Source organism: Salvia hispanica, chromosome 3 (genome assembly GCF_029641045.1).
Source record: "Salvia hispanica isolate PSC_SH4W2 chromosome 3, Shi_PSC_v1, whole genome shotgun sequence".
NCBI lineage: Eukaryota > Viridiplantae > Streptophyta > Magnoliopsida > Lamiales > Lamiaceae > Salvia > Salvia hispanica.
In genome coordinates this window covers 64,340,733-64,367,658 of record NC_142694.1, presented here as the reverse complement: position 1 = coordinate 64,367,658, position 26,926 = coordinate 64,340,733, and the positions used below count along the sequence as shown (strand labels likewise).

Below are 26,926 nucleotides of genomic sequence, written 5' to 3'. Positions count from 1 at the left end.
TCTATACTCCAAAATAACACTTGGGAATTAACTGATCTGCCCCCTGGTTGTAAACCATTGGGGTGTAGATGGATCTTTAAAAGAAAGATGAAAGTTGATGGGTCTATAGACAAGTTTAAAGCTAGGCTTGTCATTCAAGGATTTAGACAAAAGGAGGGGATAGACTACTTTGATACTTATGCTCCTGTAGCTAGAATATCTACTATTAGATTGCTAGTAGCTATGGCTTCTATTCATAAACTCCTTATACACCAAATGGATGTTAAAACAGCCTTTTTAAATGGTGATTTGGATGAGGAAATCTACATGAAGCAGCCTGAGGGATATTCTTTACCAGGAAATGAACACAAGGTGTGCAAGTTGATCAAATCATTATATGGCTTGAAACAAGCACCAAAACAGTGGCATCAAAAGTTTGATGATATTGTTTTATCAAATGGTTTTCTATTGAATCAAGCTGATAAGTGTGTTTATTCTAAGTTTGATAAATTTGGTAAAGGAATTATTATCTGCCTTTATGTAGATGATATGATTCTGTTTGGTACTAGTCAAGACCAGATAGATGAGACAAAGAAATTCCTATCATCTAAGTTCTCAATGAAAGATTTAGGTGAGGCTGAAGTCATATTGGGAATTAGGATAATAAAAGAGGCTCCTAACAGAATATCTATCACACAATCTCATTACATTGAGAAAGTGTTGAAAAGGTTCAATTATGGAAACTGTACTTCAGTTAGCACACCTATGGATCCTAATGTAAAACTCTTACCTAATAGAGGAAAAACAGTTTCACAATTGGAATACTCTAAAGTAATAGGTTGCCTAATGTATGCAATGATAAGTACTAGGCCTGACATAGCTTTTGCTGTGGGAAGATTAAGTAGATTTACACATAGTCCTAGTATTCATCACTGGCAAGCAGTGAGGAGGTTACTTAAGTACCTCAAAGGAACCATAAACTATGGTTTGTGTTACTCAGATTTTCCTTCTATCTTAGAAGGATATTCTGATGCAAGTTGGATAGCCAATCCAGAGGATCATTCCTCTACTAGTGGTTGGATTTACTTGCTAGGAGGTGGAGCTATCTCTTGGGCTTCTAAGAAGCAAACTTGCATCACAAGTTCTACAATGGAGTCAGAATTTGTAGCACTAGCCGCTGCTGGAAAGGAGGCAGAATGGTTAAGGGATTTGGTTTATGAAATTCCTTTATGGCCTAAGCCTATATCACCTATCTCTATAAGGTGTGACAGTGCAGCAACATTGGCTAAAGTATATAGCCAAGTTTACAATGGGAAGTCTAGACATTTAGGTGTCAGACATAGCATGGTTAGGGAGCTGATCACTCATGGGGTCATTTCAGTTGAATTTGTTGGGACACAACAAAATCTGGCAGACCATCTAACCAAAGGCTTGGCTAAAGATTTAGTTATCAAATCTGCTAAAGGGGTGGGGCTCAAGTCCATCTAATCTTATCTGTTTGGGATACTCAATTTCCTTCTAATTTGATATTAGATGTGAAATTCAATGTGGAAAGCCTAAATATGTGAGATAGGCACATGTTCAAACCATCCAAGGTATGTGTAATAATCTGTCAGTTTGAAGGAGGTTGAAGTTTTGCTTCTTAATAGTTTTTTTTTGGCAAATTGTTTTGACAGAACAAGATGAAAAGCTACCTATACAAACATGGAATCCAAGTTGTTCCAATAAAGCTCTGGACTTAGCTTTATAAATGTTTGTTGAAGGATATGAACACTAGACTTGTTATAAAGGTGTCAGGTTTAGATTAATTGTTTGATAATTATGTGTATATTAAGACTGATATTCAAAGGAATTGTAAGAGTTCAAGTCTTAGACCACTCTTATAATTAGAATGTTTATACATTGATATACTAAAATGGAAATTCAATCCTTGTGATATTTTCATTTATGCATAATTTTTGTTTTCTGTTCTTTTGATTTGATCATGCTTATAAATCCACTAAAATAGGGGAGGAATGTTGGAATTTTAGTGTATTAGCACTTTAATTCTAAGGAAGAATGTTGGAATTTTAGTGTTTATCACTTTAATTTCTAAACAATTCGGCTGCTTCATTAGAAGCTTGTTCTATCTTATTTTAGTGTTTGAATTAACTGTTTTAACAGTTATTAACAGTTTGGAATCAGTTTTAGTTAATTAACTGCCTTGGCAGTTAATTGTCAACGGTTTAGGCTGATTTTTGATTAAATACAGATCAGAGAATGAACAATCATCTAAGGAAACTTAGTCTTATCCGATCATAGATTTTGTGCACTCAAAATACTTGATCTGAAAGTATTTTATACGATTCTAAGTTATCCAAGTCTTCTAATAAGGATTCCCTAATCCTAAGTCATAAAATCATCATTATATATCTTACCTAACATATTCGCAGGTAAATCTGCTTTATCTCAAACATACTTTCTATTAACCTAAAACCATGCACAATAATTCGAGGAAGAGATTATCTAATTCCATTGTTGAATGGTTGTTTGTTTTAATATTTCATTAATTCAAGTCAAGATATGCATTTCCTAATGTGAGTTACTGCCTTAGTGAAAGTTGCCAGATTTGATTTGTTTATTTGCATGTCTACGCTACAAAGCAGGTGATTCATTCTCCCACATTTTACATCTTTCCTTCCATTATCTCTCTTTTGATCCTGTTTTTATGGTTGGATCAACCTATCTTTTATGATTGTTGTGTTAATACAAGATGCAAGTCCTTGGGAGATTAAAACAAAATATGAATCTTGAATAATCACATCAACTGGAGTACATGGCTAATTGACATTAATATAATCCGCTTATAGTCATTAGTCTATCTACCCTAATCCTAAACTTCAAAAGTAACGTCTACAAATATTCACACAGTTCATTTACTCTATATACATTCCTCTAAAGCTTGTTATCAAAGTCATGTCGCTCTATGTATAGCCACGCATAAACATGAAAGGAAACAACTATATGTAAAAAGTGTAAGAAACAAAAAATCAAAGCTTGAGTGAGCTCACCCACTAGAATTGGGCGTTGAGCCGCTAGCCACAACGGAGTCCGGTGCAACGCTGCTCTTGAGCAGCCCAGTGTCATCATCCACCAAATTGTCAACAATTTCAACTCTGTGAGCCTTCAAAGTCTTCATTCTTGATGCCTTTCAGAGATACCAAAACTTCTTCCATGGAGGGTCTCATATCCTTCTCCTGCTGCAGGCATCGGAAAGCCAGTTCTGCGACTAATGTAGCCATCCGTCTCACAGTAGTGTTCGTCTCAAAGCCAAGAGTCGAATCAACCAACTCGTGCAGCATGTGATTTTGGATCTTGTTGACGGCCATGTTAGCCAAATTGATGTTGTGGCGGTGCCTGTTGGTGTCCACGGCCTGCAGGGACGATATGAGCTCGATCAAGACCACTCCAAAGCTGTATACATCGCTCTTTTCCGTGAGCTGGTAGCACTGGTAATACTCCGGATCAACATAGCCCGGAGTCCCCTGTGGAGCCGTTGAGACATGAGTAGCATCTATTGGGAACAATCTAGACAGCCCGAAATCAGCCACTTTTACATGGAAATCATTGTCTAGAAGTATGTTATTGGTTTTGACATCCCGATGTAAGATATCCGATCTATGGAGGTATGCAAGCGCCTCAGCAGTTTCAATGGCGATATTCAGCCGAACAGGCCATGATAGCAACCCAGATGCAGAACGTTTTCCATGGAGGTGATCAGCTACCGTTCCATTTGGTATGTACTCGTAAACAAGCAACAGTTCTCGACTTCGCTTGGATGTGCACCCAAACAGAGCCACAAGGTTTACATGTCTTACTTGAGTTAGGATCTCAACCTCATTCATGAACTGCTCCACACGCTTGAAATTGTTCTTGTACAAACGTTTCACAGCAACAACACGACCATCAGAGAGCACGCCTGTGATGGGAAGCAAATAAATGATCAGAGAGTTCTTGCATTTAATATCAAGAATTAGCTAGAAATGGTTTTCTTACCATAATAAACAGTACCAAAGCCACCATCACCGAGTTCTTTAGACGGATCAAAGTTATTGGTTGCTACTTCAAGTTCTGAGTAATTGAATACCTGCACCCCAAAATACGTGTTGTCCCTACCAATATCAGATTTGGAAGGTGGATATGAAGGGATGCTTTTAGTGAATTTGGTTGAAGAAGGCGTAGACGGTTCCTTGAAGGAAAGAAGCGTCAAGTCATCCTTGCTCGCGGTTGGAGTAGAGGCAGTCAGCTTCCTCTTTTGCCTGCAGTAGAAAATCAACCATCCCAAACCAATACCAGCAACAACTGCACCACCTATGGGAAGGCCTGGGTGTGGATACACACATGAAATCATTTTCAAATCTCAAATCTAATTTGTTTGCAGTAAAACAGTTTAGATAAAAAAAAAAAAGCATACCGATATTCCTCCCCAAATTAGAGTTATCATTATTCGCTGCAGTAGCCATGAAACAAATAAAGTGTTAACATATTTCAACTATGAACATCAACTACAAGCAAATTAAGTCTCAAACTAGTAATTAATTCCATATGAACATCAAATCTCACGAAACTATGGCTTTGCTACTCATAACAGAAATCCCCAATACCTTGAGGAGGTAGACTGAAAGGAAAAGGACAAGGTTTGTCGCCACAAACACAAACAACTTGACTTAATACTGAATCAAATCTCTCTTGAGGTTCAGGAAATATAATTAAAGCTAAAACCCAAGGACATAGAACAGAGGCGCAGAACTTGGTGGGTGAGCGAATTGTGAGTTAACTCGGTGACATTGTTGCTGTGGCCGATGAAGGGATAATAGATGTTGAGAGAAGAGCGTGATGAGTGATGATGGCATTGTAGGTTTGTGTTTACATCATTTTAATCCCCACGCCGCCAAACCTGTTTTGGGGAACTAAATTAATCTGATTTCTATTTATATGGGTATTTTGACGTTGGAAGCTCAAAATATCTTTTTTTATTATTCTCTTATTTTACTTTTTCTCTATTCTAACTATTTATTATTACCTTCGTTTCATAATAGTAAAATTATCTATTCATTTTGGGCATTTCATAGTTATAGAGTCATTTCATTTTTTTAGTAAAAAGTACTCCTTCCGTCCCACATAAGAGGACACATTTTCTTTTTAGTTTGTCCCAACTAACATGATACATTTTCATTTTAGAATCTTTCTCTCTCCAATTAATACAATTCACTCAACTACTTTTATTCACTCATATTAAAATACTCCCTCCGTCCCCGATTAGGAGTCACACTTTGACCGGGTACGAGTTTTAAGAAATGTGAAGAAAAGTTGGTTGAAAAAGTTAGTGAAATGTGGGATCCATTTTTTTATATTGGTTTTATAATAAAATGTGAGTGAACTGAGTTGGTGGGATGTGAGACCTACTTATTATTTATGGCAAAAATGAAGTGTGACTCTTAATTAGGGACGAACCGAAATGGAAAAGTGTGACTCTTAATCGGGGACGGAGGGAGTATTTATTTTTTTTTCTCTCTTTATTTTAATACTTACACCCACCTTTTCTCTCCGCAATTAAACATTTTAACTAATAACTCCTAAAATCTCGTGCCGACCAAGAAATGTGTCATCTTAACCGAGACGGAAGGAGTAACACATTTCCCACTCTTTTCTTTCTATCTCTCTTACTTTATAATCTATAATTTTTCATCTCTCCTACTTTGTTATTATCTTTTTATAAAATACATTACCCACATTTTCTTAATCTCTATATTGGAAAGAAGTGTTGTCATTACTAGGGATGTCGAAACGAGTACCCGCTACCCGTTTCGGACAAAATGGTTGTCCCGACACCCGTCCCGCACTGAGTCGGGCATCCCACACCCGACGCTGCGGGGTACCCGACCCGAGTCTGTCCTAATTTTTTTTAAATCTATTTGCGGTTGTGATTGTATATTTTTGTATGTGTAGTGTACTCTATATTTGTATGGGTGTGAGTTTGTGTTACACCTATATATATTATATATGTGTGTGTGGTAGTAGTATATGTGGGTAGTACGTATACATATATATGTGTGTAGCAACTGTAGTACGTTTAACTAGGAACGACAATGGGATTATTCTCATAAAGTGGAATGGGAAAGACTAGAAAATTCCCATGAAGGAATTAGAATGGGAAAGACTAGAAACTAACACAGATGCAGGTGGCGGTGAATGGAAGAATAAATTTAATTAACTACATTAACATTTGAAACCCCTCACACTAAAATAATCGGGTACTAACGGGTATACCGGGTATATCCACGCGGGTAACGGGTATACCCGATACCCGCAAAACCTTAAATTATAATACCCGACCCTGCCCCGATTCCCGCTATCCTCGGGTAGCGGGTACCCAATACCCGACGGGTATCGTGTCGGGATGGAAATTACCCAATGGCAGATCCAGGATTAAAAAACGGAGGGGGCGGAATAAAATAATAAATTAATAAAATATTAAAATATTAAAATAATAAAATATTAAATATAATACTTTAATATGTTTTTTTAGCAAAATGAAAGTCTATTACAATTCAAGTAGCTCTAGCATCTGTTAACCGAGACAACTGATTTCTACGGGTATCTATATCTTGAAAACGTTTCAAGATTCTTTCATTAGAAACACTAACAAAGATGGATCTTTCATTGTATACTACCAAACTGTCATTCAATCACTCATCTCTCATCCTATTCCGCAAGTCAGTCTTGACAAATTTCATTGCTAAAAATACTCTTTCAACAGATGCAGTCGCTACGAGTAAGATCAATACCAACTCAATCAGACAATAAACCAGTCAATCGAATTCGAATTCGAGTCTTAAATGATGAATTCGAGACAGACGATAAACCAGTCAATCAGATCAATACTCTTTTCAAGGAATATCGAATTCGATTGACTACAACTCTTGATGTAGATTGGGCTTTTAACCCTTTTTAATTGGGCTTGAGTCGAGTTTTAAAATTTTATTTCAATTGAACTTGGGGCGATAATGGTTATTTTTTCGGTCAACGGCGCGATGTCGGAGGCAACGGTGGAGGCGGATATGGAAAATATACATCCGGGATAAGGGAAAATTAGTCGCATGGTGGGGGCGACCGCCCCCACTTGCCCTCTCCTGGATCCGCCACTGAAATACCCGTTACCTGCTACCCGTTTCGCCACCCCTAGTCACTACTATAGAAGAGGTGGAGCATTTTATAATGAGTTAAACTCCTAAATCATACTGTATGAGCAAATAAGATAATAACGAAAAGGTATAATTTTCCAAAACAGTACTACTTCACTAATATAAAACAACTTAAAAAAATCTAGTTTGATTAGTTATTTTAAAAACTCAATAAATATCCGATTGGGAAAAGTTTGTAAAGAGCATACGATGATTGAATTCAACTACTCATCAAGAAATGAGTACGGACAAAAATAAAAAGAAAGAAAGAAACATATAAAGAGATTGACTTGATTAGGTTTTGTAATTAAATACTACTAACTCCGTTCCTAGGTTATGTAATTAAGTCGTTCCATTGAAAATAACCCACTTTCCTTTTTTAGTTTGTTTCAATTAAGATGATCCATTGCTTAAAATGGAAACTCCTTTATCTCTACTTTATTCTCTCTCTCTTACTTTACTCTCTCCATTTAACACACAAAATAAAATTGTATAAAATCCATGCCGTCCAAGAAATGAGTCATCTTCCTTGGGACGGAGGTAGTACTACTAACTTCATCCCACAATAAGAGTATTTCTTGTTGTTGACACGGGTTTTAAGAAATATAAAGAGTAAGTGAGACCTACTTTTTTTATATTGTTTTTATAATAAAATGTGAGTGGAGCGGAGCGAATTAGTGGAATGTGAAACTTAACTATTTTTTTACTTTTATTGTAGGATGGACTCAAATGTCAAAGTATGACTCTTATTGTGGAACGGAGGAAGTATATTATTGTGAAAGGGGGAAGGACAAGTCACAACATTTTCTTCTTCGACTAACACTTTATTTTGACGATTTGCAGAATACGTTTTTCTGACTTTTATCATGAGGGAAAAGATTGTGGATAGGGGGATGGAAAATATGTATCTCTAATTCCAAACCGATTAATTATGATGTAGTTATAGCCCACAAACTTTGACAATGTTTAAGAAGTATTAAATGTTTTTATAATGGAAGAATTCAATTGAATTCAATGAAACATTAAATAGCCGCCCAAAACATGTGAAGCTTATGGTGTGAAGGAAAAATGGAATGAAAATCGACAGCATAAGCAAAAGAACTGAATTTATTGTTACCGTCTTGGGTAGAGTTAATATGGCAAGCAAACGATCCCGATCCATCGGAGCCGCACACTCCACCCGATCCCAAGCAGCTCCGGCAGTTCTGATCATCCGCTAACCACCGTATCGAAAATCCAGTTTGAAGAGACATCCGCAACAAAGGCAACGTCGGGCTCATAGCCAACTCCGCGGCCGCAGTTCGATTCATCCGAACAGTAACTTGAGGGCCGCACGTGACGCCAGCAACCAGCCCGGGTAGGCCGGTTGTGGCAAAAAGAAAAGCCGAGCCATTGACTAATCCGTTGTCATCGCAAGTGAACTGAAACAGCATTGTTGGTATTTGTATGCCGCCAGTGCATCCGTACAATAGAGTAAACTGCTGGTCATCAGCGGCTGCATAAAAATCGTACAAGGCGGTATCTACGCTCGTGTTGGAGAGATGTAGCGCGCAAACATTGTCCCATAGGTCGTCTCTGGCGACGACGAGCGTCTGAGTCTGGTTAGTAATATCGAGTACGCGGTAGATTATTTGTGAGGTGTTGATGCGGGGAATGTTTCCTTGGCAGGTGATCTCGTAGCCTGGAGAGCCGCACAAGACCGGGCGGTCTCCACCGTAGAATGGATAGGGGATTTCCCGCAACGGCCCACACTCGAACGGCTGGCTGCAGGTTTCGTAGTCAACGTTCTGGGACACGGTGCACCAGATTCCGAATACCACGAGGCTCACCAAGATGAGATTCATTTTTGGTGTAGGATGGTTATTGATTGTTATGGCCTAGATCATTTTTTAAGATGTTTTGTGTTGCTTATTAATTCAACACGTGACATATGTATGTAATTGACAAAGTTTGGCACTTGAATTGATGTCTTTTTTACAATGAATGGAAGCTTCTGAGGGGAGGCGTGGGCGGACTTCACCCACTTTGGTTAAGGGAATTAAATTGAATTCAAGATGGTGGTAACATCTATGTGGTAGAGTTAGTCAAGATTTCACAGCCTAATTCAATTGTCAAATCTTCAACCAAGACTTCAAACTTACTGCTATTAGTATAATAGCCCTCCGTCCCGTCCCAAATAATTTGTCACATTTTTCCGTTTCGGTCCGTCCCACATAATTTGTCTCATTTCACTTTTTTATTATTTTTGGTAGTGGACCTCATATTCCACTAACTCATTCCTACTCACATTTTATTATAAAACTAATATATAAACGTATGAACCACATTCACTAACTTTTTCAACTTACTTTTTTTCATTACATTTCTTAAAACTCGTATTCGATCAATGTGAAACGAATTATCTGGGACGGAGGGAATACTAAGTATTTCTCCCATTAACATTTTGATATACACGTATTGCTTTCAACGTTGTCTAGAATCATCGGACATAGATGGAAAATCACTAGCAACTCCTGAACCGAATGCGGTAGTAAAACATAGTTGAGTACTCCCTCAATTCCATAAAAATAATCTTCTTTATCTATTTTAGTACAAACCTTTCTCTTTTCTAGAATTTTTTTCTATTTTATAAGGAGGATCTTATTCTCCACTAATAATACTTTAATCAATTTTTCTTTAGACATCTCTCATATTTTACCAATTTCACTTTAAAACTCGTGTCATTCCTAAAGTCTCTAATTTTAGGTATATGCATCTCACGTTCAAGGCTTAAGATTAGGTGAATAATATCGAAAATACAAAACCAGCCAATGAATTCGATCCAACCTCACCAAGATGTATAAATGACAAGCAATCAGGCTGTATTGATTTTAAGGGAAATTTTGAAGAAAATTGAATTTTGCCTAAATTAAATCAAAGATTGTATCTTAAAATGTTTTAAATAATACTTTGAATCATCTTAGTCTGAGGTCCAAACGTCTAACTAAACCAAAATATATCTAAACCAAAATAAAGTCGTTTGGCAAAATAAATGCATAAGCTTTAAAGTACATATAAAAAAACTTAACTAATTAATCATTAAAGTAATATTTTTATGTGTTGACATTTCAATGTAACATTAGTTGTTTTATATCATATACACGACACTTAAATTTGTCACTAAACACAACATAAAAGATTTCATTTTATCATAATTATTGATCGTTGGAAATTGGCTACACACTAAAAATTCATATATTTTATCACCATATTCAAAGTTAGTGATAAAGACTTGAATTGACCTATAGTTAGTGTATTTTTCGATTATTAAGCTTTAAAATTAGATGAGAAATAATAAAATAGAATTTGTTGTTATAGATCTTATATGTTCTATGCGGACTAGGTCGGGTATGTGATTGTCATGAGCCCAGATTAGACATGGGTTCAAAAATGATTTAATTTGAGTACCCTTCAACTAACGAGTCCAGCTCAAATACAATTCATTTCACTAATGGGCTAGGTTGGATCGTGTTGGGCTGAGTTGGTTGCTCAATTGACGACTCTACGTATATCAGACGGAATACAAAAAATTGGAAACATCGCGTATTATATGATTTAAATTTATATAGTCACTCTCTCTCGTGTTATTTGAGTGACTTCTCTTTACATTCGTTTTAGAAAAAAATTACTCCTTCCATTCTAAAAGAATATTCACATTTTCTTTTGTCTGTCCAACAAGAATATATATACTTTCTATCTTCTGAAAATTCTTTCTCTAATAAAATGAGATTCATTCTACACAAACAATACTTTAATTACTTTTTCTTTTTATGTCACTCTAACTTTACTAACTGTGCATTAAAACATGTGTCGAACCCAAAGTACATATTATTTTCGGACGAATGAAGTAATAAATAGTTAAAGTGGAAAGAAAATAATCTAGAGAAGAGTCTTATCGTATATGTTCTCTCTCATTCTTTATTCTCTCTACAATTTTTTTTTGCAAACGAATGCATAAAAAAAAATGATTCAAGTAACGTGCAACGGAGAAAGTATTATTGTAACGGAGGGAGGGGTGGATTAGGGATAAAAGAATTAGAGAGAAAATGTGGGTTTAATATTAAAATAGAGAGGGAAAGAAATATGAATATTTTAATATGAGTGAGAAAAAATGGTTGAATATATTAATTGGAGATAGAAAGTTTCTAAAAAAGGAAATGTGTCATTTTAGTTTGGACAAACTATAAAGAAAAACGTGTCATCTTAAATGGGACGGATACTCCCCTGTTTAGCGAAGTCATTTTGTTATTTTGGTATGTTTTGTAATAATGGAGTCATTTCTTTTTTCTAGTAAAAACCACCACATTCTTTCTCTCTTACTTTATTTTCTCTCTATCATTCTACCTTTTTTTATTTTTTACTTTATTCTTCATTTATTTAACTCATTTAACACAACTATTTTTAAATTGCGTGCCAAAAAGAAAACACACCTATATAATACTCCCTCCGTCCCAAGGAAGATGACCCTTTTTTTGGGCGGCACGGGATTTTGTGCAACTTTATTTTGTGTGTTAAATGGAGAGAGTAAAGTAAGAGAGAGATGATAAATTAGAGATAAATGAATTTCCATTTTAAGTAATGAGTCATCTTGATTTAGACAAACCAAAAAGGAAAGGAAAGTGAATCATCTTTAATAAGACGGAGGGAGTATAACAGAGGGAGTACTATATTTTCTCTTTCACTCAACCGCAGTTTCAATAAATCAATTAACTTGAAAGAGGGAAGTATACGTGAGACTATTTAATGGTGATTCCTATCCATGACCCTAAAATTGTCCAGATGTTAAGAAATAAACGGCCAAAATGAGACAAGAGAATCAAAAGTAATGACAGCATCACACCAAAATGATCCCCTAATCACACTTAAAACACTTATTAACGATAAACACAGGTGATCAAACATATGGCATCCAAACTCTCTCTCTCTCTATTTGTTGTGTGCGTGTCTGCATTACAGCACCATGTTAATTGGGGTCCACGCCCGAAAATTCCAATGGCTGTTGATGCAACCAATAACTACCCTATCAATTGAAAGAATGTGGTTGTGTTTCTAAATAAAAAATAAAATAAATAAACCAATAACTACCCAATCACCCTCCACTTTATCTCTATACCTTCTCTTTCTTCAAGCCAAGGTATGCCATTCAATCCTCTCTGATCCCAGTTTTCATTCTTTTAACCTTAGGAGAAATTCTCAACTTATGAACAGGAATAATACTGTGAGAGCATCAGAAATGGCGGACCACGAGAAGCCAGCCGAGGCCGATACCAGGCCTGGCTCGGTCAAGGCGGCCGTCACTTCTTACCGCCAGCGAATTAGCGAAGGCAACTCCAAACTCAACAACTTCCAAACATCATTTCAGGAGGTATGCATATAAAAACATTCCTCAGTTTGCATTTTCCTGTAAAATAAAATTCAACAAAATAGACTATAATTCGCTGTAATTAACTTTTAGAAGCCTTTCGTCAAAAGGAGAGAGCTCCATTGGGCAAAGAGAGATACTAACCTTTTAGCCGAGAGCAGAAAGAACGCTGAGCTGGTAACTGCTGAAGCGAGATCTGAGCTGTTTGCTGCAAAGAAAATGGCAAAGGATCTAAAGCGCAGAATTGATGAGTCGAATGCAAGAGCAAAATCACAGATGGAGGACTTGGAGAAGCTGCGGATGGGTAAGCGAGAGGAAGAAGAATGGAAGAATGCGAATTTTGAGTGTGAGAAAGTGATTAGAGAATTGGAATTGGTGAAACGAGAGCTAAGCAAGCTCAAGATGGATATGGCTTCCGTCATGGAGGAGAGGAGACGGGCGGAAAAAGAAATGAACGCATCCATTTCGAAAAGAGAGTCTTACTTGAGTTCAGTTGAATCACTTACCAAGGAGATTGAGGAGGTCAATGAAGAGCACGTGCTGGTTGAGTTGGCCCGAATCGAAGCCATTAAGGAGTATGAAGAAATCGAAACTCAAACCAGAGAACAGGCGCAAATCTACGCATCTGCAATACAGGTATCTCAGAAGAAAACGCAAAACATCATTGATGAAACTGAAGATGCAAAAGAACTCGAAGCAAGAGTGATGGCCACCATGTCAGAAATCAGTATGTTAGAGAGTGAACTCAAGCAAGTTAAGGAAATTAAAAAGGGAGTAGAAAATAAGGAAATTACACTGTATCAGGAAGAACCTGCTGATGGAGTTGATTCTGCATCGTTGTTAGAGTCAGTGCTGAAAGAGTTGGTCGCAACAAAAAAGGAATTGGAACAAGTTAAAGAAGGAAGCTTCCAGTTTATGGCTTCCATGGATGTCGTTCGGGATGAGCTCATGCATGTCATGGACCAAACGGCTCGATTAAAGAAGGAAGAAAAGGAAACAGAGATGTTTATTCAAAGTCTCAATTCAAAGCTGGTGAAAGCTAAAACCAAGCTGGAAGAAACATCTGCGGCTGAAGACAAAGCAAAAGATATCATATCGAATCTCAAGCTCACGCTTGAACAGCTCGAGTCAGAAGCTGCTACACACGAGAAAGAAAAGTCGCTCAGCAGCGAAGAAACTGCAGTTGTCAAGGCAGAAATTCAGAAATCAGAGACAGAGATAGACTCGTGTGAGGAAAGATTACAAGCTGCGTTACAAGATCTCAAAGCTGTCAAATCATCAGAAGCATTGGCGCTCAAGAATCTGAAATCTGTTATTGAGAAGACAGTAAGGAATAGAGCTTCAGCCTCTCGGCCTAGCTCAACGATAACTATTTCCAAGTTTGAATACGAGTACCTGAAAGGGAATGCAGCTGGGGCGAAGGAGATAGCAGACAAGAAGGTTGCAGCTGCTCAGGCGTGGGTTGAAGCTTTAAAGGCAAGCGAGAAAGAAATTCAGATTAAAGCAGAGCTCTTCAGACGAGAAACGAGAGAGCTACAAGTAGAGGAAGAACGTGAGGTTCACGAAACTGAAGGATCAACAGATTCAAAAAAGAGAGTTGAAAATGACTTTGAGAAATGGAGGCAAATGATGGAACCTGAGGCTGCACTTCATGTCAAAACCATGAACAAAAGCGTTAAAAGGACACCAACAAGACGAGGAATGGCTCGGAGATCCGCTTCTCCAGTTGTTCATGGTACTCCTCGGTCAACTTCTTTCACAGTCGGGAGGAGGAGAAAGGTGATGCCAAATCTAGCCAAGTTTTTTAGTGGAAAGCCCATTGAGAGTGATCTACAACCCACATAGAAACTTCACCATACCACTAAATAATGTGTTGCTTGGTAAGTTGATCAATTTTAGCTCCTTGTATCTGTTACTACCATACAATATTTACTTACCAGTTTTCAGAGGGAGAATGTTGTTATCAGTGTGGTTATTAGTAAGCAGCAAGTCACAACCATTATTATCATGCTGTGTGGGCACATGCATCTCACACAATTGCATGAACCAAGAAAACGTGCATTTTGTTACTAATCATAAAGTATCACTTTGGAGACAATAAGCATGCATAGTATATACAAGAATGCACCCCATCTAATTGAAAGATTGCAAGAAGATATGAAATAGAAACTTGGCAGCTAAGCTTATATCCACACATAAGAATACAACTGACAAATATAAGAGAAAATGTATAGCATCATCACCAGCCAAGGAATCAAAATTGGCAAGTAATTTAACAAATAATACAAATAAATCTCTTATAAGAAAACAAACAAATATAGCAAATGAACAAATTATGTATAGTATTCAGTTAACTTGTACACCTTGAGTAGCTACACATCTCACCAAAAAAAACTCTTGAATACAAAGAAATACAGAGTAACTATGTTGTACGCGCTAGTAAACAATTTTTAAATCTCAATCATCCTCAATAAAGGGACAATTCTTTAACTTCAGAGCACCTGATACACTATTCCTTTCATTTAGCAGCACTAGTGAGGACAAACACTGCCTGTTACTTAGCCTAGAGTCCTGGGCCGATGGCTCCAAGAAGGTTTCGGTTGTTGTTGCGTTAGTTATTTTCAGGTAATGAGAAGCCAATATAGGTGGCGAAGGTTGAGATTTATAGATTTTTGTTGTATGCAATTTCCTCATCATGATGTTGCTTCGTATCAAGTATAGGGTCGAAAACAGGGGTTTCTGATGACTTCTCAGGCCCTTGGGAAAACCAAAAACAAACTTAGCCTGTATGTAGCAGTAAAAACCTTAATCGAAATCCATAATCATATGATCATAAATAACTCAAAATTCATAGAGCTAATTAAAGTACATTAAACATAGTATGCGAGAAAATACAAAGGAATCAAATAACAATATATATATATATACACATATATATATACAGTAAAAATGGTGGAACCACAGTCGATGAATAAGAAATTGATATAACGACGGCACCCTAAGCAAATTCAAACCCTTTTCGTCTGCAATCGGCGACGAGCAAGTAGAGCCAAACCATGAATTCGTCATTATTGAGGGAGATTAAGGAATCCAAGGAAGGGGCGAGAGAGGACGATGAAGAGGGATTCGTCGGGGGGTGCAGGGGACTATGTGGCTGCCGTAGGTAGCTGTCGTTGGGAGACTGGTTTGGATGACCTTAATTAAGTCACACCTCGTATCATATACTCCATCTCCATCTGTCCCACAAAAAATGTCACACATCATTTTTTAGTTTGTCCTACAAAACATATCATATTTTCCATTTTAGAAAATATTATCTCTCATATAAATATAAAAATTATATTTTCTCTCTCCATTTAATACACAAAATAAATCCTCATAAAATCTCGTATCGTCCCACAAATATAACATATTTTTGGGACGGAGGGAATACATAAATCGTAAACAACTAAACATCAACAACCACAGCCAAGAAAGTGAGGGGAAAAAGGAAAATAACTAATGAGCCTGGATAAAAGAGAAAAGAAATTAATAGAGCCCATCAGATCTTTTCTTTGAATATAATGAGATAAATATAAAAATAAGAGTGAACTACATAAATGGTACGATCTTTCACTTTCGCACATAAATGGTACCTGATCTTTATTTTATATTATTTTTGATACCTATAAATCACATTTTTGGTACCTGATGCAATTTTCACCCCAAAATACCCTCTAAACAAATTCATTTTTCCATTTGTGTCATAATGGATATTTTGGGATTGACAAAACTAGTATCAAAAGTGATATTATAATATCTTCTCTCATTCTCCCCACTCTTTATACTATTATTATTAATCAATATTAATATTATTATTTTGATGGTATAAATTAATAATTAATTTATTTTTTTAATATCATTTAAATATACTTAATCATAATTATAATATATTTAATTATTATAAAAATATTATTGTTATAATAGTAAAAACTAGTAGTAATTAATAAATAATAATAATTATTTTATATTAAATTAATAACTAATCAATATAGCCTTAATCAAAATTTAAAATTGTATTCATAATAATAAAGAGTTTGAATATTTTTAGTTAGGTGTTTCAATCCTAAAATGAGTATAAATAATTTAATTAAAAATATTTAATTGATTTAATTACTTTAAATAATTAATTTAATTAAGTGTTTTATTATTGATTTATATTATGAATGCAATTAGATGTATCTATAAAACACTAAAAAGAAAGAAGAAAAAGAAGAGAAAAGAAAAAAGAGGAAACATAAACTAAGGAGAAAAAAGAAAGAAGAAATGAAGATAAAATACTAAAAAGAAAGAAGAAAATGAAGATAAATTACTAAAAAGAAAGAAGAAAATGAAGAGAAATAAACTAAAGGAAGAAAAATAAAATCACATAATTGGTTCTATTTAATTAAATTTCTAAAAAATATCCCCCATAACAAAAAAATCACATGTTTGGTACCTAAGGTTATTTTTGTCATGGGGTACCAAAACCGATATAAAATAAAGATCAGGAACCATTTATGTGCGAAAGTTAAAGATCAGGTACCATTTATGTACTCCCTCCGTCCCACAAAGATTGTCCCATTTTTTTTTATTTCGGTCCGTTTCACAAAGTTTGTCCCATTTCATTTTTTACCATTTTTGGTAGTGGACCCCATATTCCACTAACTCATTCCTACTCACATTTTATTATAAAACTAATATATAAAAGTAGGACCCACATTCCACTAACTTTTTAAACTCACTTTCAATTACATTTCTTAAAACCCATGCCCGGTCAAAATGGGACAATCTTTGTGGGACGGAGGGAGTAGTTCACTCTAAGGGCATGTTTGGTTTGACATTTAAGAACAATTAGCGGCTGATATATGGGGTTATCTTGTGTTTGATTTGACATTTTTAGTTTCTGGAAGGCCCAAGTTTTGAGGCGAGGCCCGCCTTAAAAATGCAGATAGTGGTAGTTTGCATTTCTTCCCAAAAGTCTCTGATACATATCGCATCTCTCTAGTTAAGAGGATGAGTCATTCACATTTACAAAAACACCCCTCCTTTTTGCCCATCATTACTCAACTTCTTGGACCTCCAAATAATCCACCCAAGTCGTGCCTTCAATCTCTCTCAGTTTTTCTCTCATTTCTCGTCCCAGATCATTCCCAATCTCTGAATTTTTTTCTCACAATTCGGCCTCCTTTACCTTCTCTTTCTTTTGCCCATAAATACTCCTCAACTTGCACCAGAAACTGCCAACAAATCTACCGAGAAGTGGTGTGGACGGAAGCTACTTACCGATGCCGGAGATTGGACGAATCGAATGGAAATGGTATCACACGCACTGAAACATCTGTGATTCTGTAGTAGAAGTAGGCGGTGGAGAGATTGCATTGAATTGTGACTGGAATAAGTTCTGTATATTGCTAGAATAAAATAAGGACAAAGTGGGGAACATGGAAATTTTGATTATTCTGAGGCTGTAATAACCTCAAACCAAACACCTGAAATGTAATCGAATGATTAAAAACATCCAAACCAAACATCCGTTACAGAAATGCTAAACCATGAAATGGGAATTTCAAACCATAGCCATCCCTTTTCTTGAGGAACGGTAAATGCCAAACCAAACACGCCCTAAAAATAAAATTGCATCTAAAATAAAAATAAAAAGTACCAAAGGTCTCTTCTATACATTCAAAGTTATACTCCCTCCATCCCTCATAATTTGTCACCATTTGACTCGGCACGAGTTTTAAGAAATATAGCAGAAAGTGAGTTGAAAAAGTTAGTGGCGTGTGGGTCTTACTTTGATATATTAGTTTTATAATAAAATGTGAGTGTGAATGCGTTAGTGCAATGTATGGTCTACTACTAAAAATAGTAAAAATGAAATGTGACAAATTTTTAAAGACGAACGGAAATAGAAATAAGTGACAAATTTTCAGGGACGGAGGAAGTAATAATTATTCTGAAACAAAGTTTAATAGACTAAATATAAATCTAGGTCTACATAAAGTAATCTAACAATTGCATACTAAAAATAACATCAACTTCACTTCAATGTGCATATTTAACAACATATACTTCAAATCTGCTGGCATTCACACAAATATATCAAACAATATGTGATTCTGTATCATCAAATCCACAACCTTAATTTTCTTCATGTGATCCAAATCAATACTGTCATGTTGTAGTCCCTGAGGTTTCTTTCTTGATCTAGGAGAACTTGAGGAAGATGTAGCCCACTAACACATGTATCTGATCTGATGAGAATTATTTCATTGGTCTGAAAACAAGACACTAACACTTGAGAATAGTGCGGGTTGATTCTTAGAGTTAAACTTTCAATTTCTATCAAATATAGCAGAAGAATAGAGTTGGAAAACGTGATAAACGACGGGGCTCTAGTATTCCCTCCATCCCATTCTAAGTGAACCATTTTTCTTTTTGGGTTTTCTCATTTTAAATGACATATTTCTAAAAATATAAACATCATTCTTTCTACTTTTTTCGTCTCTCTTACTTTATTCTCTCCCATCAACTCGCAAAACAACATTGCATAAAATTTCGTGCCAGAATAGAAATGCTCCACTTGGGACTGAGAAAGTATTATTTTAAATTATTACTACTATTAAAATATGATAAAGAAATAGTACTAGAGCATTAATTAATACTAGTATTACTCCCATGCTATGCACGGACTAAAATATTTTTTAAGAATATTGATTTAGGTTATAAATTAATTAAATAAAATTAGAAACAATATCATTATATGAAATATGTATATAATAAATATAGATCAATAATAAATACTATGAAACAATTAATAACAAACTATAATATTTCAATGTTAAATCATAGGAGAAAATATCATAAAAGAATTGAAAAAAGAGGAATCACCCATAAATTTTGAAAAACATACTCATACACTACACGAAAAAAACCTAAAGAATGTATAATTTACCACTTCTCCTAATGAGATTTAAGATATTGTTTATCAAAAGCTATAATTTAAAATAGCACTGGTGAGACACTTCCTAGTCGAGCTTCATTTAATTGCAATATAATGACCCTATACACTAAAAACCTAAACCTTGAAACATATATCCTAAACCCTTAACTTTAAAATATACTTATCATGACCAATAAATGAGCCAAATATTAATAAAATTCTCCCCCCCTCCCAAGCTCATATTAAGAAAGTGCTTTAGAATAGGGCTTTGTGAACGATAAAACAAAAAAAATCTTTCTTGCATTCTTCCAGGCATCTATATATTCACCAAATGGTATTATTTATTGGAGCCGAAGTAGTACTCCTACTATGTTTGTAATTTCAATAGGTGTAACTCCAAAACCTTTTCACGTCTCTTCATTTAGAGTAGGGCTGGGTATTCGGTTTGTCTCTTCATTTAGAGTAGGGCTGGGTATTCGGTTTGTCGATTCTCGGTTAACCAAGAACCGAACCGAAAATGTCAGTTTTCGGTTAACCGAGAACCAAAAATGTCGGTCACGGTTTGGGTCAGGTTTGGAGACCCGCTTTGACATACATCGGTTATCGGTTAACCGATTATCAAACCGAAAACCGACTAATTAAGCCCAAAGGCCACGAGCCACATACATTCAGACTCATATTTATATGGGCCACGAGCCACATATATTTTTTAAACCCAAAGGCCATGATTAATTAATTTCACTAAGGAAGAGGCTTATCTTTTAAAACAATGTTTTGCATTCTTGTTATGTTGTAAAAGTCGATGTGGGAATTGGGATAATCTTAAGATACATAAGTGATTTTGTGGGTCTGTGCAATTTTCTTAAATTATGTTTTTGATGAAGGTGAACTTGAAAGTGAGGCATAAATTAAATTTCAATTTAAATAATACAAATCGATTAATACAATTGTTTTATATAGTTTATAAATTAATTTTTATTTTATTTTATGAGATGTTGGCAAATAGTTTCAGCCTTGTTTGTTAATTTCTTTTTCATTTTTAAATTTCCTTTTCTATTTACATAGAATAATATGTCCATGAAATCTTAGATTCTATAAATATTACTACAGTAGATATAAAACCGAGATTAAATAAATCTTAATAGAGTTCTTTGTCAACTATACAAATTTAGCTGAGATTAATATATATTACAACTATTAAATATTTTTAGAAGTTCCTATATAGATTAGCTATTAAATAACTATATATAAAAAGTAATTTAACCAAGATTTTTACAACTATGAGTAAAGTTTACATACACCCAATAACGATGAACACAGAACAAATAAATTTTGTATTTTATTTTGTTGTGATAGCCTTTTAATTTAGTGCACTGCCACAAATAATGCTGCTAAAAGGTAAACAAATAATTGTTGTTTTTCTTTAATTCTATAGTACTCATAAAAGTATAATGCCACTTTTCTATTTGTTCGTATAAAAACTTTATTAGTTTATTTGTAGTAGTAGTATATAAATGTAAGCATAAACTTACCATTGTCCCACATCGTCAGTATAACAAAGAAAGGAGAGATTAGGCCATTATAAAAGGAAGAAAAATGAGTTCATTGGTTAGTGAAAATTTTCAAAGAATTTCGGTTCCATCCGGTTCCATTGGTTATCGTTTAACCGTTTGGTTCTAACTGAAATAACCGATTCTTTGTCGGTGCCGGTTTCGGTTTTTGATTTGGAATCGAAATATGGTTGGTTAACCGACTTGTCGGTTCGGTTAGGAACCGAACCGACCGAATACCAGCTCTAATTTAGAGTCTATTCACTTCCTCCAACAAATTAAAAGATCTAAAAAACTTTTTATGTACCAACTTTATAAAATAATTATTCTTACAAAAATCAGTTTTATGTAAACTACTAATAATATATCTAATTTAAAATGACATCCCTTTTATATATATATAGACAAGACCTTCACAATGAAAATGTAGTAATTTTTCAATTTCACAAATAGTATCACATTCTTACTACCCCATATAATATGCCACTGTAATAATCTATTTTTTGCCCGAACAATCTAAATAAATACTTCTTATTAATTCAGTTGCAAATATGAATACATTACCCAATTGTTTTCCATTGGTCCACGCACCATCGAATCACCTTATTAATTCAAATTTACAGGAATCAAGTAATATCCACATTATAATAAATATGTATCCAAAAAAATTTAACATACAACAAAATAAGGAGTAACAAATTTGATTAAAAATTAGCAACTAATCCAACATATTATATTATTTGTAGCAATAAATCTAAACTTAAACGAAAATATACATCTAGAATGGATATCTATTTAAAAAAAATAAAATTATTGTAAATCAACTTCACATTATCACATAGATATAAAAAGTGAATTTAGTATTATACTTAATATTTAATTATTTATGAGAAGTTGTTGTTGAATTTATTATTGTATTTGGGAAATACCACTCTACATTTATTACTCACAAGTGATCCCTCCGTTTTCATTATGAGTCTATCAATCGTTCCTTTGCTATTTTGCAAAATACACAAAATTTAAGTTTTTCTGTTAAATCTTAAATCCATCTCCCATCGGTGGTAACAAACAATATGAACATAATTTAAACACGAAAAGCATATAACAATAAGATTATTTGAAGGAAAAATCGAAAGTAACAATAAATTTACATTTATCCAAACCAGTAAATTCAACTAAAATTTGAAGCTCAAACAACCACCACTAATTAAATCAAGCCAAAGACTTGTAGCTCAAACAACCACAGTTAATTCCAATTTAATCGAACCAAACACTAATGATTTATATCCAAGACTATTCTAAACCCCCAAGACTCTTCATCGGGCTCATTTTCTCCTTCATCGCCCGACCCAGACTCCTAATGGCATGTAAAAGATAAAAGTAAGAAATATGGATTATATGAGACAACAGACCTTGATCAAAGCAAAACTCACATCTTAATCAAAGTCATAAGAAAATTATGCAGTGAGGATTATGTTATCCAATAATATACTTACGCAAGACCTTGATTCCCTTCAGCTCGGTGGTTACTCAAGTGGAGCATGTGTAGCTTATTTAGCCACAATCTTTCTACTCTCAAGAGTTGAACCATTTATAAGCTCAATGGCATGATTTTCATCTTCAACAACATTGTATTCATTCAAATCAGTCTTAACAACACACATATATAGCAAACGTTTTTGCATGTTTAATTAAAAACCTTTCCACTTCCAATCCATTCAATTCATCACCAAAAACCATTACACTTCCACTCCCCTATAGGAAACGTTTTTGCATGTTCAACTTCCCCTAATTATTACAGAAATAATTAAAACCTTTTCACTTTCCTAATTATAAGACAAATAAATAAAACTATTTCATTTTTCTAATTTTATTAAAATATTTATAATGGCAATCTTGTTATTTTCTCCAAAACTCCCTTTTATATATGTATAGATTCCAAACGTTTTTTTTAAAATGGCCGACTAATCTAAGTATCTAACGTAGCTAACTTATATAATAATGCCATTAAAGCCAATCAATTAATTATTGATTAAGAGAATGACACTAATACAATAATCCTAGTGATGATTTGGAAACGCCATAATGGGTGTGTGATCAAATACTAACTAAGTTATGGTAATAACTAATAACTAATATCAATTTTGTATGTTAAAAACATCAACACGAAGACATAAATTTATCAATCTTCTTGTGCTGATAAACTTATGTCTTTGTGTTAACATTTTAAATTAACATGTTGTATTGATATAATTATGTCTCTGTGTTGATAATTTTAATGCACAATATTGAAAGTTATTAGTTATTACTGTAAATTAGTTAGCACACTAACACAACCCCGCCATAATGTATATAAATATATTATAACTGTAAATATAATGAACCATGAGGCTCTGCTGTATGTGATTTGAAAATGATGATTTCGAAACGCCATAGAATGTCATTCTAGCATTAAGAATTATATTTTCATAAATACCCCCAAAACTTATCGGTAATTTCATAAATCCCCCCAAAACTCCCCTTTTATATATGTATAGATGTGATTTGAAAATGATGATTTCGAAACGCCATAGAATGTCATTCTAGCATTAAGAGTTATATTTTCATAAATACCCCCAAAACTTATCGGTAATTTCATAAATCCCCCCAAAACTCCCCTTTCATATATGTATAGATTACCGATTCATGTCGCTTTATTGAGAACACTCATAAGTCAAAATAATAAAATTTGTGGGATTTGATAGTGAAGAAATGCTATCAGCAACACAAAAATGACATTAAGTTCGACAGAGTAAAGGCTCCTAGAATAGAATACAAGAATGTAGTACTCTTATTAGAATACATTACAAGTGAAGAATAAGAATCATCACCCTAAAACGGATTTAATGGTCCACTGGAATTTTTTGAGAAAAAACTCTTTCTCTAGCCTCCCTTGCCTGTATATTTAGCAAGTGCAGCATCAATAAAAGTAGCATACATACAAATACAAGTATACAACAACAGCCAGCCTATATCGGTAAATGGTAATGGTCATAAAAGGAAAAAATGAGATACCTGTTTGTCCCAATTTGTGAGAGATGTAATGAGAGAAAGTGAGATAGACTGCACAGTTGCCCCTGCTACCAATCCACTCCAAAGACCATTCCCCTTAAAGTCCAACACAAACCCCATCACCAAAGCCACCGGGATCCCAACTATATAGTATGACCCAAGATTCACGTACGCCCCTATGTGCTGCCATCCGCTTCCTCTCGCCACTCCTGAAAGCACTCCCTGTGCGCTATCCATGATGGTAGACAGGCAAAGCAGAGGAACCATTGTTTTCACGCCATCAACCACTTCTTTCTCCCCACTAAATGCATACCCTAAAATACCGCGGCACGAGTACATGGTCGCGCTGGCTATCAGGAACTCTGCTACCGCCAACACTAGCACTGCATACACAGCAGCTCGAGCTCCCTCTGGCTTCCCTGCTCCAAGCTCGTTCGACACCAAGGTGCTATGTATCATCAAACACAATCCCCATCATTAATTATTTGTATTTTAGCATTAATACAAGTATAGCTCAACCAACCTTGCAGCAGCACCAAAAGAGTAGGGTATGTAATAGTGCAGTGAAGTAACGGCAAAACTGCGCACACCACCAACAATTAGGCACACCAAATTAGTATGATATTATGCGCTTGCACAGGAACATAACATACCCTATAGAAAGAATGGATGTGGCCAGCTGTGGATTTGGCAACAGTCCTGAGAGCAATATGACTAGCTCGAACGACCACCACTCCAAACTGCAAGAATCACAATCCGAAAATAAATAAAAATAAACCATCAACTATAGTAGTTGATACAGACCAAACATGAGAACTCAGCCCAAAAGACTAGCATGTTAGGTGAGAGAGTCCATTTAGTCTATATACCCCACACCAGTTGTTCTCACAACCGATGTGGGAATTAAGTCCGTAACAGTAGTGTAGTGTATTACCAGACCATTACAGCGGACGGGACAGCAAAGCGAAAGAAGTCCCACATGGTGAGAAGAACATCCATGGAAAAGGAAGCACGAGTTTTGTCACAGGCAGGTGAATATTTGACATAAAGCAGAAGCAAAACAACGTTAAACCAACAGGATATGGCAATGGAGAAGGCGGCCCCAGGGTTTCCAAGATTGAACTTGAACAGAAAAGCCCAGCAGAGGAGCAACTGGGAGAAGAGGGAGAGTAATGAGGTCCAGAGCATGGGGAGGATTAAACTCTGCGCCTGCAGGTAACGAATGAGGGACTGCAGAATAGCGTAAGGAAAGAGCGCAGGGATGAGATAAATGGTGAACTTTCCAGCTTCAGCTGAAATCAAAGGATCCTGCCCCACAAATATAAGCAACTCCTCCGTGTAAATCCAAAGCACGCAAACAGGGAGGCACACAATAAACAGACACAGGATAGCGCCACAAGTGAAAGTCCCAACTCTCTGCAGCTGCTTCGCGCCGTAAGCCTGCCCACATAGAGTCTCCAAAGCGCTAGACATTCCGAACTGCACAAACCCAAACAACATGATTAAGAAATTAAAAAGAAAAATAGAAACATGAGTCTTTACTTTACTTACGAGTAAGCTGAACCCGGTGACATTGGAGAAAGAGGTGGCGATGGAGGCGCTAGAGAGAGAGAGTTCGCCTAAATGGCCTAACATGAACAATGGGGAGGTGCGCTGAAGGTACTGAGATAACGTCACAACTATCATGGGCAGCGCGATCAGATTCACACGCTTCATATCTTCGCCCAATTTCCGCCAACGGTTAGCATCATTGTGATTGAGTAGAGGTACCTCCGCCTCCATTGCCATTTTGGACTCACCGCTAATCTAAAGATACTTAAACAAATGAAATAAGCAGTAGAGGTAGGTTCCTTTTCCTGCAACCTCACTATTAATGTGCACCCCCATTTTGTCCCCTTTTTCCCAAAAATGCCAATAACTATATCATGTGCTCTCGTCTATTCATGCAATCGAGACACTCTTTTCAATGTTATTGACCAATCTGGTTTTCAACTTTCATGTTATTGGTTCGATCATAATGTGTTTTAGCATCATTTTGGTTATAATTTAAATTTTCATCTCATATTTTATTTATTTTTCACCGATGTCAAACATTGGTTATATTTGTGAAATAAAAATGAAACAATATAAACTTGCAAATAGCTAAATTAAAATTTAAAATTACACTCTCTCTTGTGGCGGAGCAGATAGGGGCTCTATTACATGCTTAGAGCATCCACAATGGCGGCTAGCGCACCGGCTAGCTGAACCATTGGAATCGGCCAGCGCCTTTCCAGCGAGAAAATAGGCGAGTGCACGCCGATTTGCGAGCGCTGGCCGCCATTGCAGGCTCGCGATCGGCCAGCACAATTTTTTTATTTTTTTTTTGAAAATTTTTGAAACACTATATATACACGATTTTAATTTCATTTTCATTTTCATTTGCACCACTTGTTTTAACGAGTTTTCTCTCTTTCTCTCTAAATTTCTGTACAAGAGCAACATCGAGCGATGAGTAATGCGGTTGGTGGTAGTGGTGGGGATGCTGGGGAGTACGAACGACGGATGAACGAGGCTATGGAGGCCTACATGAACCGCGAGATAGAGCGGTACATGCAAAGGGTCGAACAACAGGCGGTACCTCGCCCTCGACCCGTTGTCCACTGTCGAACAGTGATTGATCGGGATCACGTAGCTGCACATCAGTGGCTATATGACGACTACTTCGCACTGGACCGACGGTTTAACGCAAACATGTTCAGGCGACGTTTTAGAATGC

General features: G+C 35.6%; 3 protein-coding genes, 1 long non-coding RNA gene and 1 pseudogene across 5 annotated transcripts; 2 read left to right on the top strand and 3 right to left on the bottom strand.

Moving 5' to 3' along the window:
* Nucleotides 1-740: 740 nt before the first annotated feature.
* LOC148931205 (secreted RxLR effector protein 161 pseudogene) lies at nt 741-1,518 on the top strand (annotated as a pseudogene).
* Nucleotides 1,519-2,741: 1,223 nt separating this feature from the next.
* LOC148931204 (Protein kinase superfamily protein) lies at nt 2,742-9,046 on the bottom strand. The gene is given in 5 exon segments (XM_089067472.1): nt 2,742-3,148; nt 3,150-3,937; nt 4,015-4,341; nt 4,433-4,468; nt 8,320-9,046. Coding segments are annotated over 5 exon segments (2,001 nt in total). The 3' UTR covers nt 2,742-3,025.
* A 3,040-nt stretch (nt 9,047-12,086) lies between these two features.
* On the bottom strand, nt 12,087-13,527 carry LOC125214073 (uncharacterized). The gene is made up of 3 exons (XR_016137173.1): nt 13,398-13,527; nt 12,748-13,228; nt 12,087-12,642 (listed from the first exon to the last, which is right to left on the bottom strand). It is a non-coding gene; the product is annotated as an uncharacterized LOC125214073 (long non-coding RNA).
* PMI2 (PLASTID MOVEMENT IMPAIRED protein (DUF827)) lies at nt 12,442-14,569 on the top strand. 2 transcript variants are annotated; one of them, XM_089068649.1, is made up of 2 exons: nt 12,442-12,606; nt 12,700-14,569. In XM_089068649.1, exons 1-2 carry the CDS (start codon nt 12,442-12,444, stop codon nt 14,446-14,448), a joined length of 1,914 nt encoding a protein of 637 aa, XP_088924775.1. In that variant the 3' UTR covers nt 14,449-14,569. The 2 variants fall into 2 exon arrangements, with proteins under 2 accessions (XP_088924775.1, XP_088924776.1); XM_089068650.1 differs by having other exon boundaries at nt 12,474-12,606; nt 12,697-14,569.
* A 9,267-nt stretch (nt 14,570-23,836) lies between these two features.
* On the bottom strand, nt 23,837-25,997 carry LOC125215454 (protein DETOXIFICATION 14-like). Its single transcript, XM_048116874.2, has 6 exons — nt 25,720-25,997; nt 25,103-25,647; nt 24,822-24,908; nt 24,692-24,748; nt 24,172-24,616; nt 23,837-24,053 (listed from the first exon to the last, which is right to left on the bottom strand). The coding sequence occupies exons 1-6, from the start codon at nt 25,954-25,956 to the stop codon at nt 24,000-24,002; spliced, it is 1,425 nt and encodes a 474-aa protein (XP_047972831.1). The 5' UTR covers nt 25,957-25,997; the 3' UTR covers nt 23,837-23,999.
* Nucleotides 25,998-26,926: the final 929 nt, after the last annotated feature.

Bases quoted from the DNA above. Each gene is read 5' to 3' on its own strand.
- PMI2 (XM_089068649.1), top strand. From the start codon at position 12,442: ATGAACAGGAATAATACTGTGAGAGCATCAGAAATGGCGGACCACGAG. The intron at 12,607-12,699 runs GTATGCATATAA...AACTTTTAGAAG, and splicing joins TCCAAACATCATTTCAGGAG to CCTTTCGTCAAAAGGAGAGA.
- LOC125215454 (XM_048116874.2), bottom strand. From the start codon at position 25,956: ATGGCAATGGAGGCGGAGGTACCTCTACTCAATCACAATGATGCTAAC. The intron at 25,648-25,719 runs GTAAGTAAAGTA...GGGTTTGTGCAG, and splicing joins TCACCGGGTTCAGCTTACTC to TTCGGAATGTCTAGCGCTTT. The intron at 24,909-25,102 runs GTAATACACTAC...TGATTCTTGCAG, and splicing joins CCGTCCGCTGTAATGGTCTG to TTTGGAGTGGTGGTCGTTCG.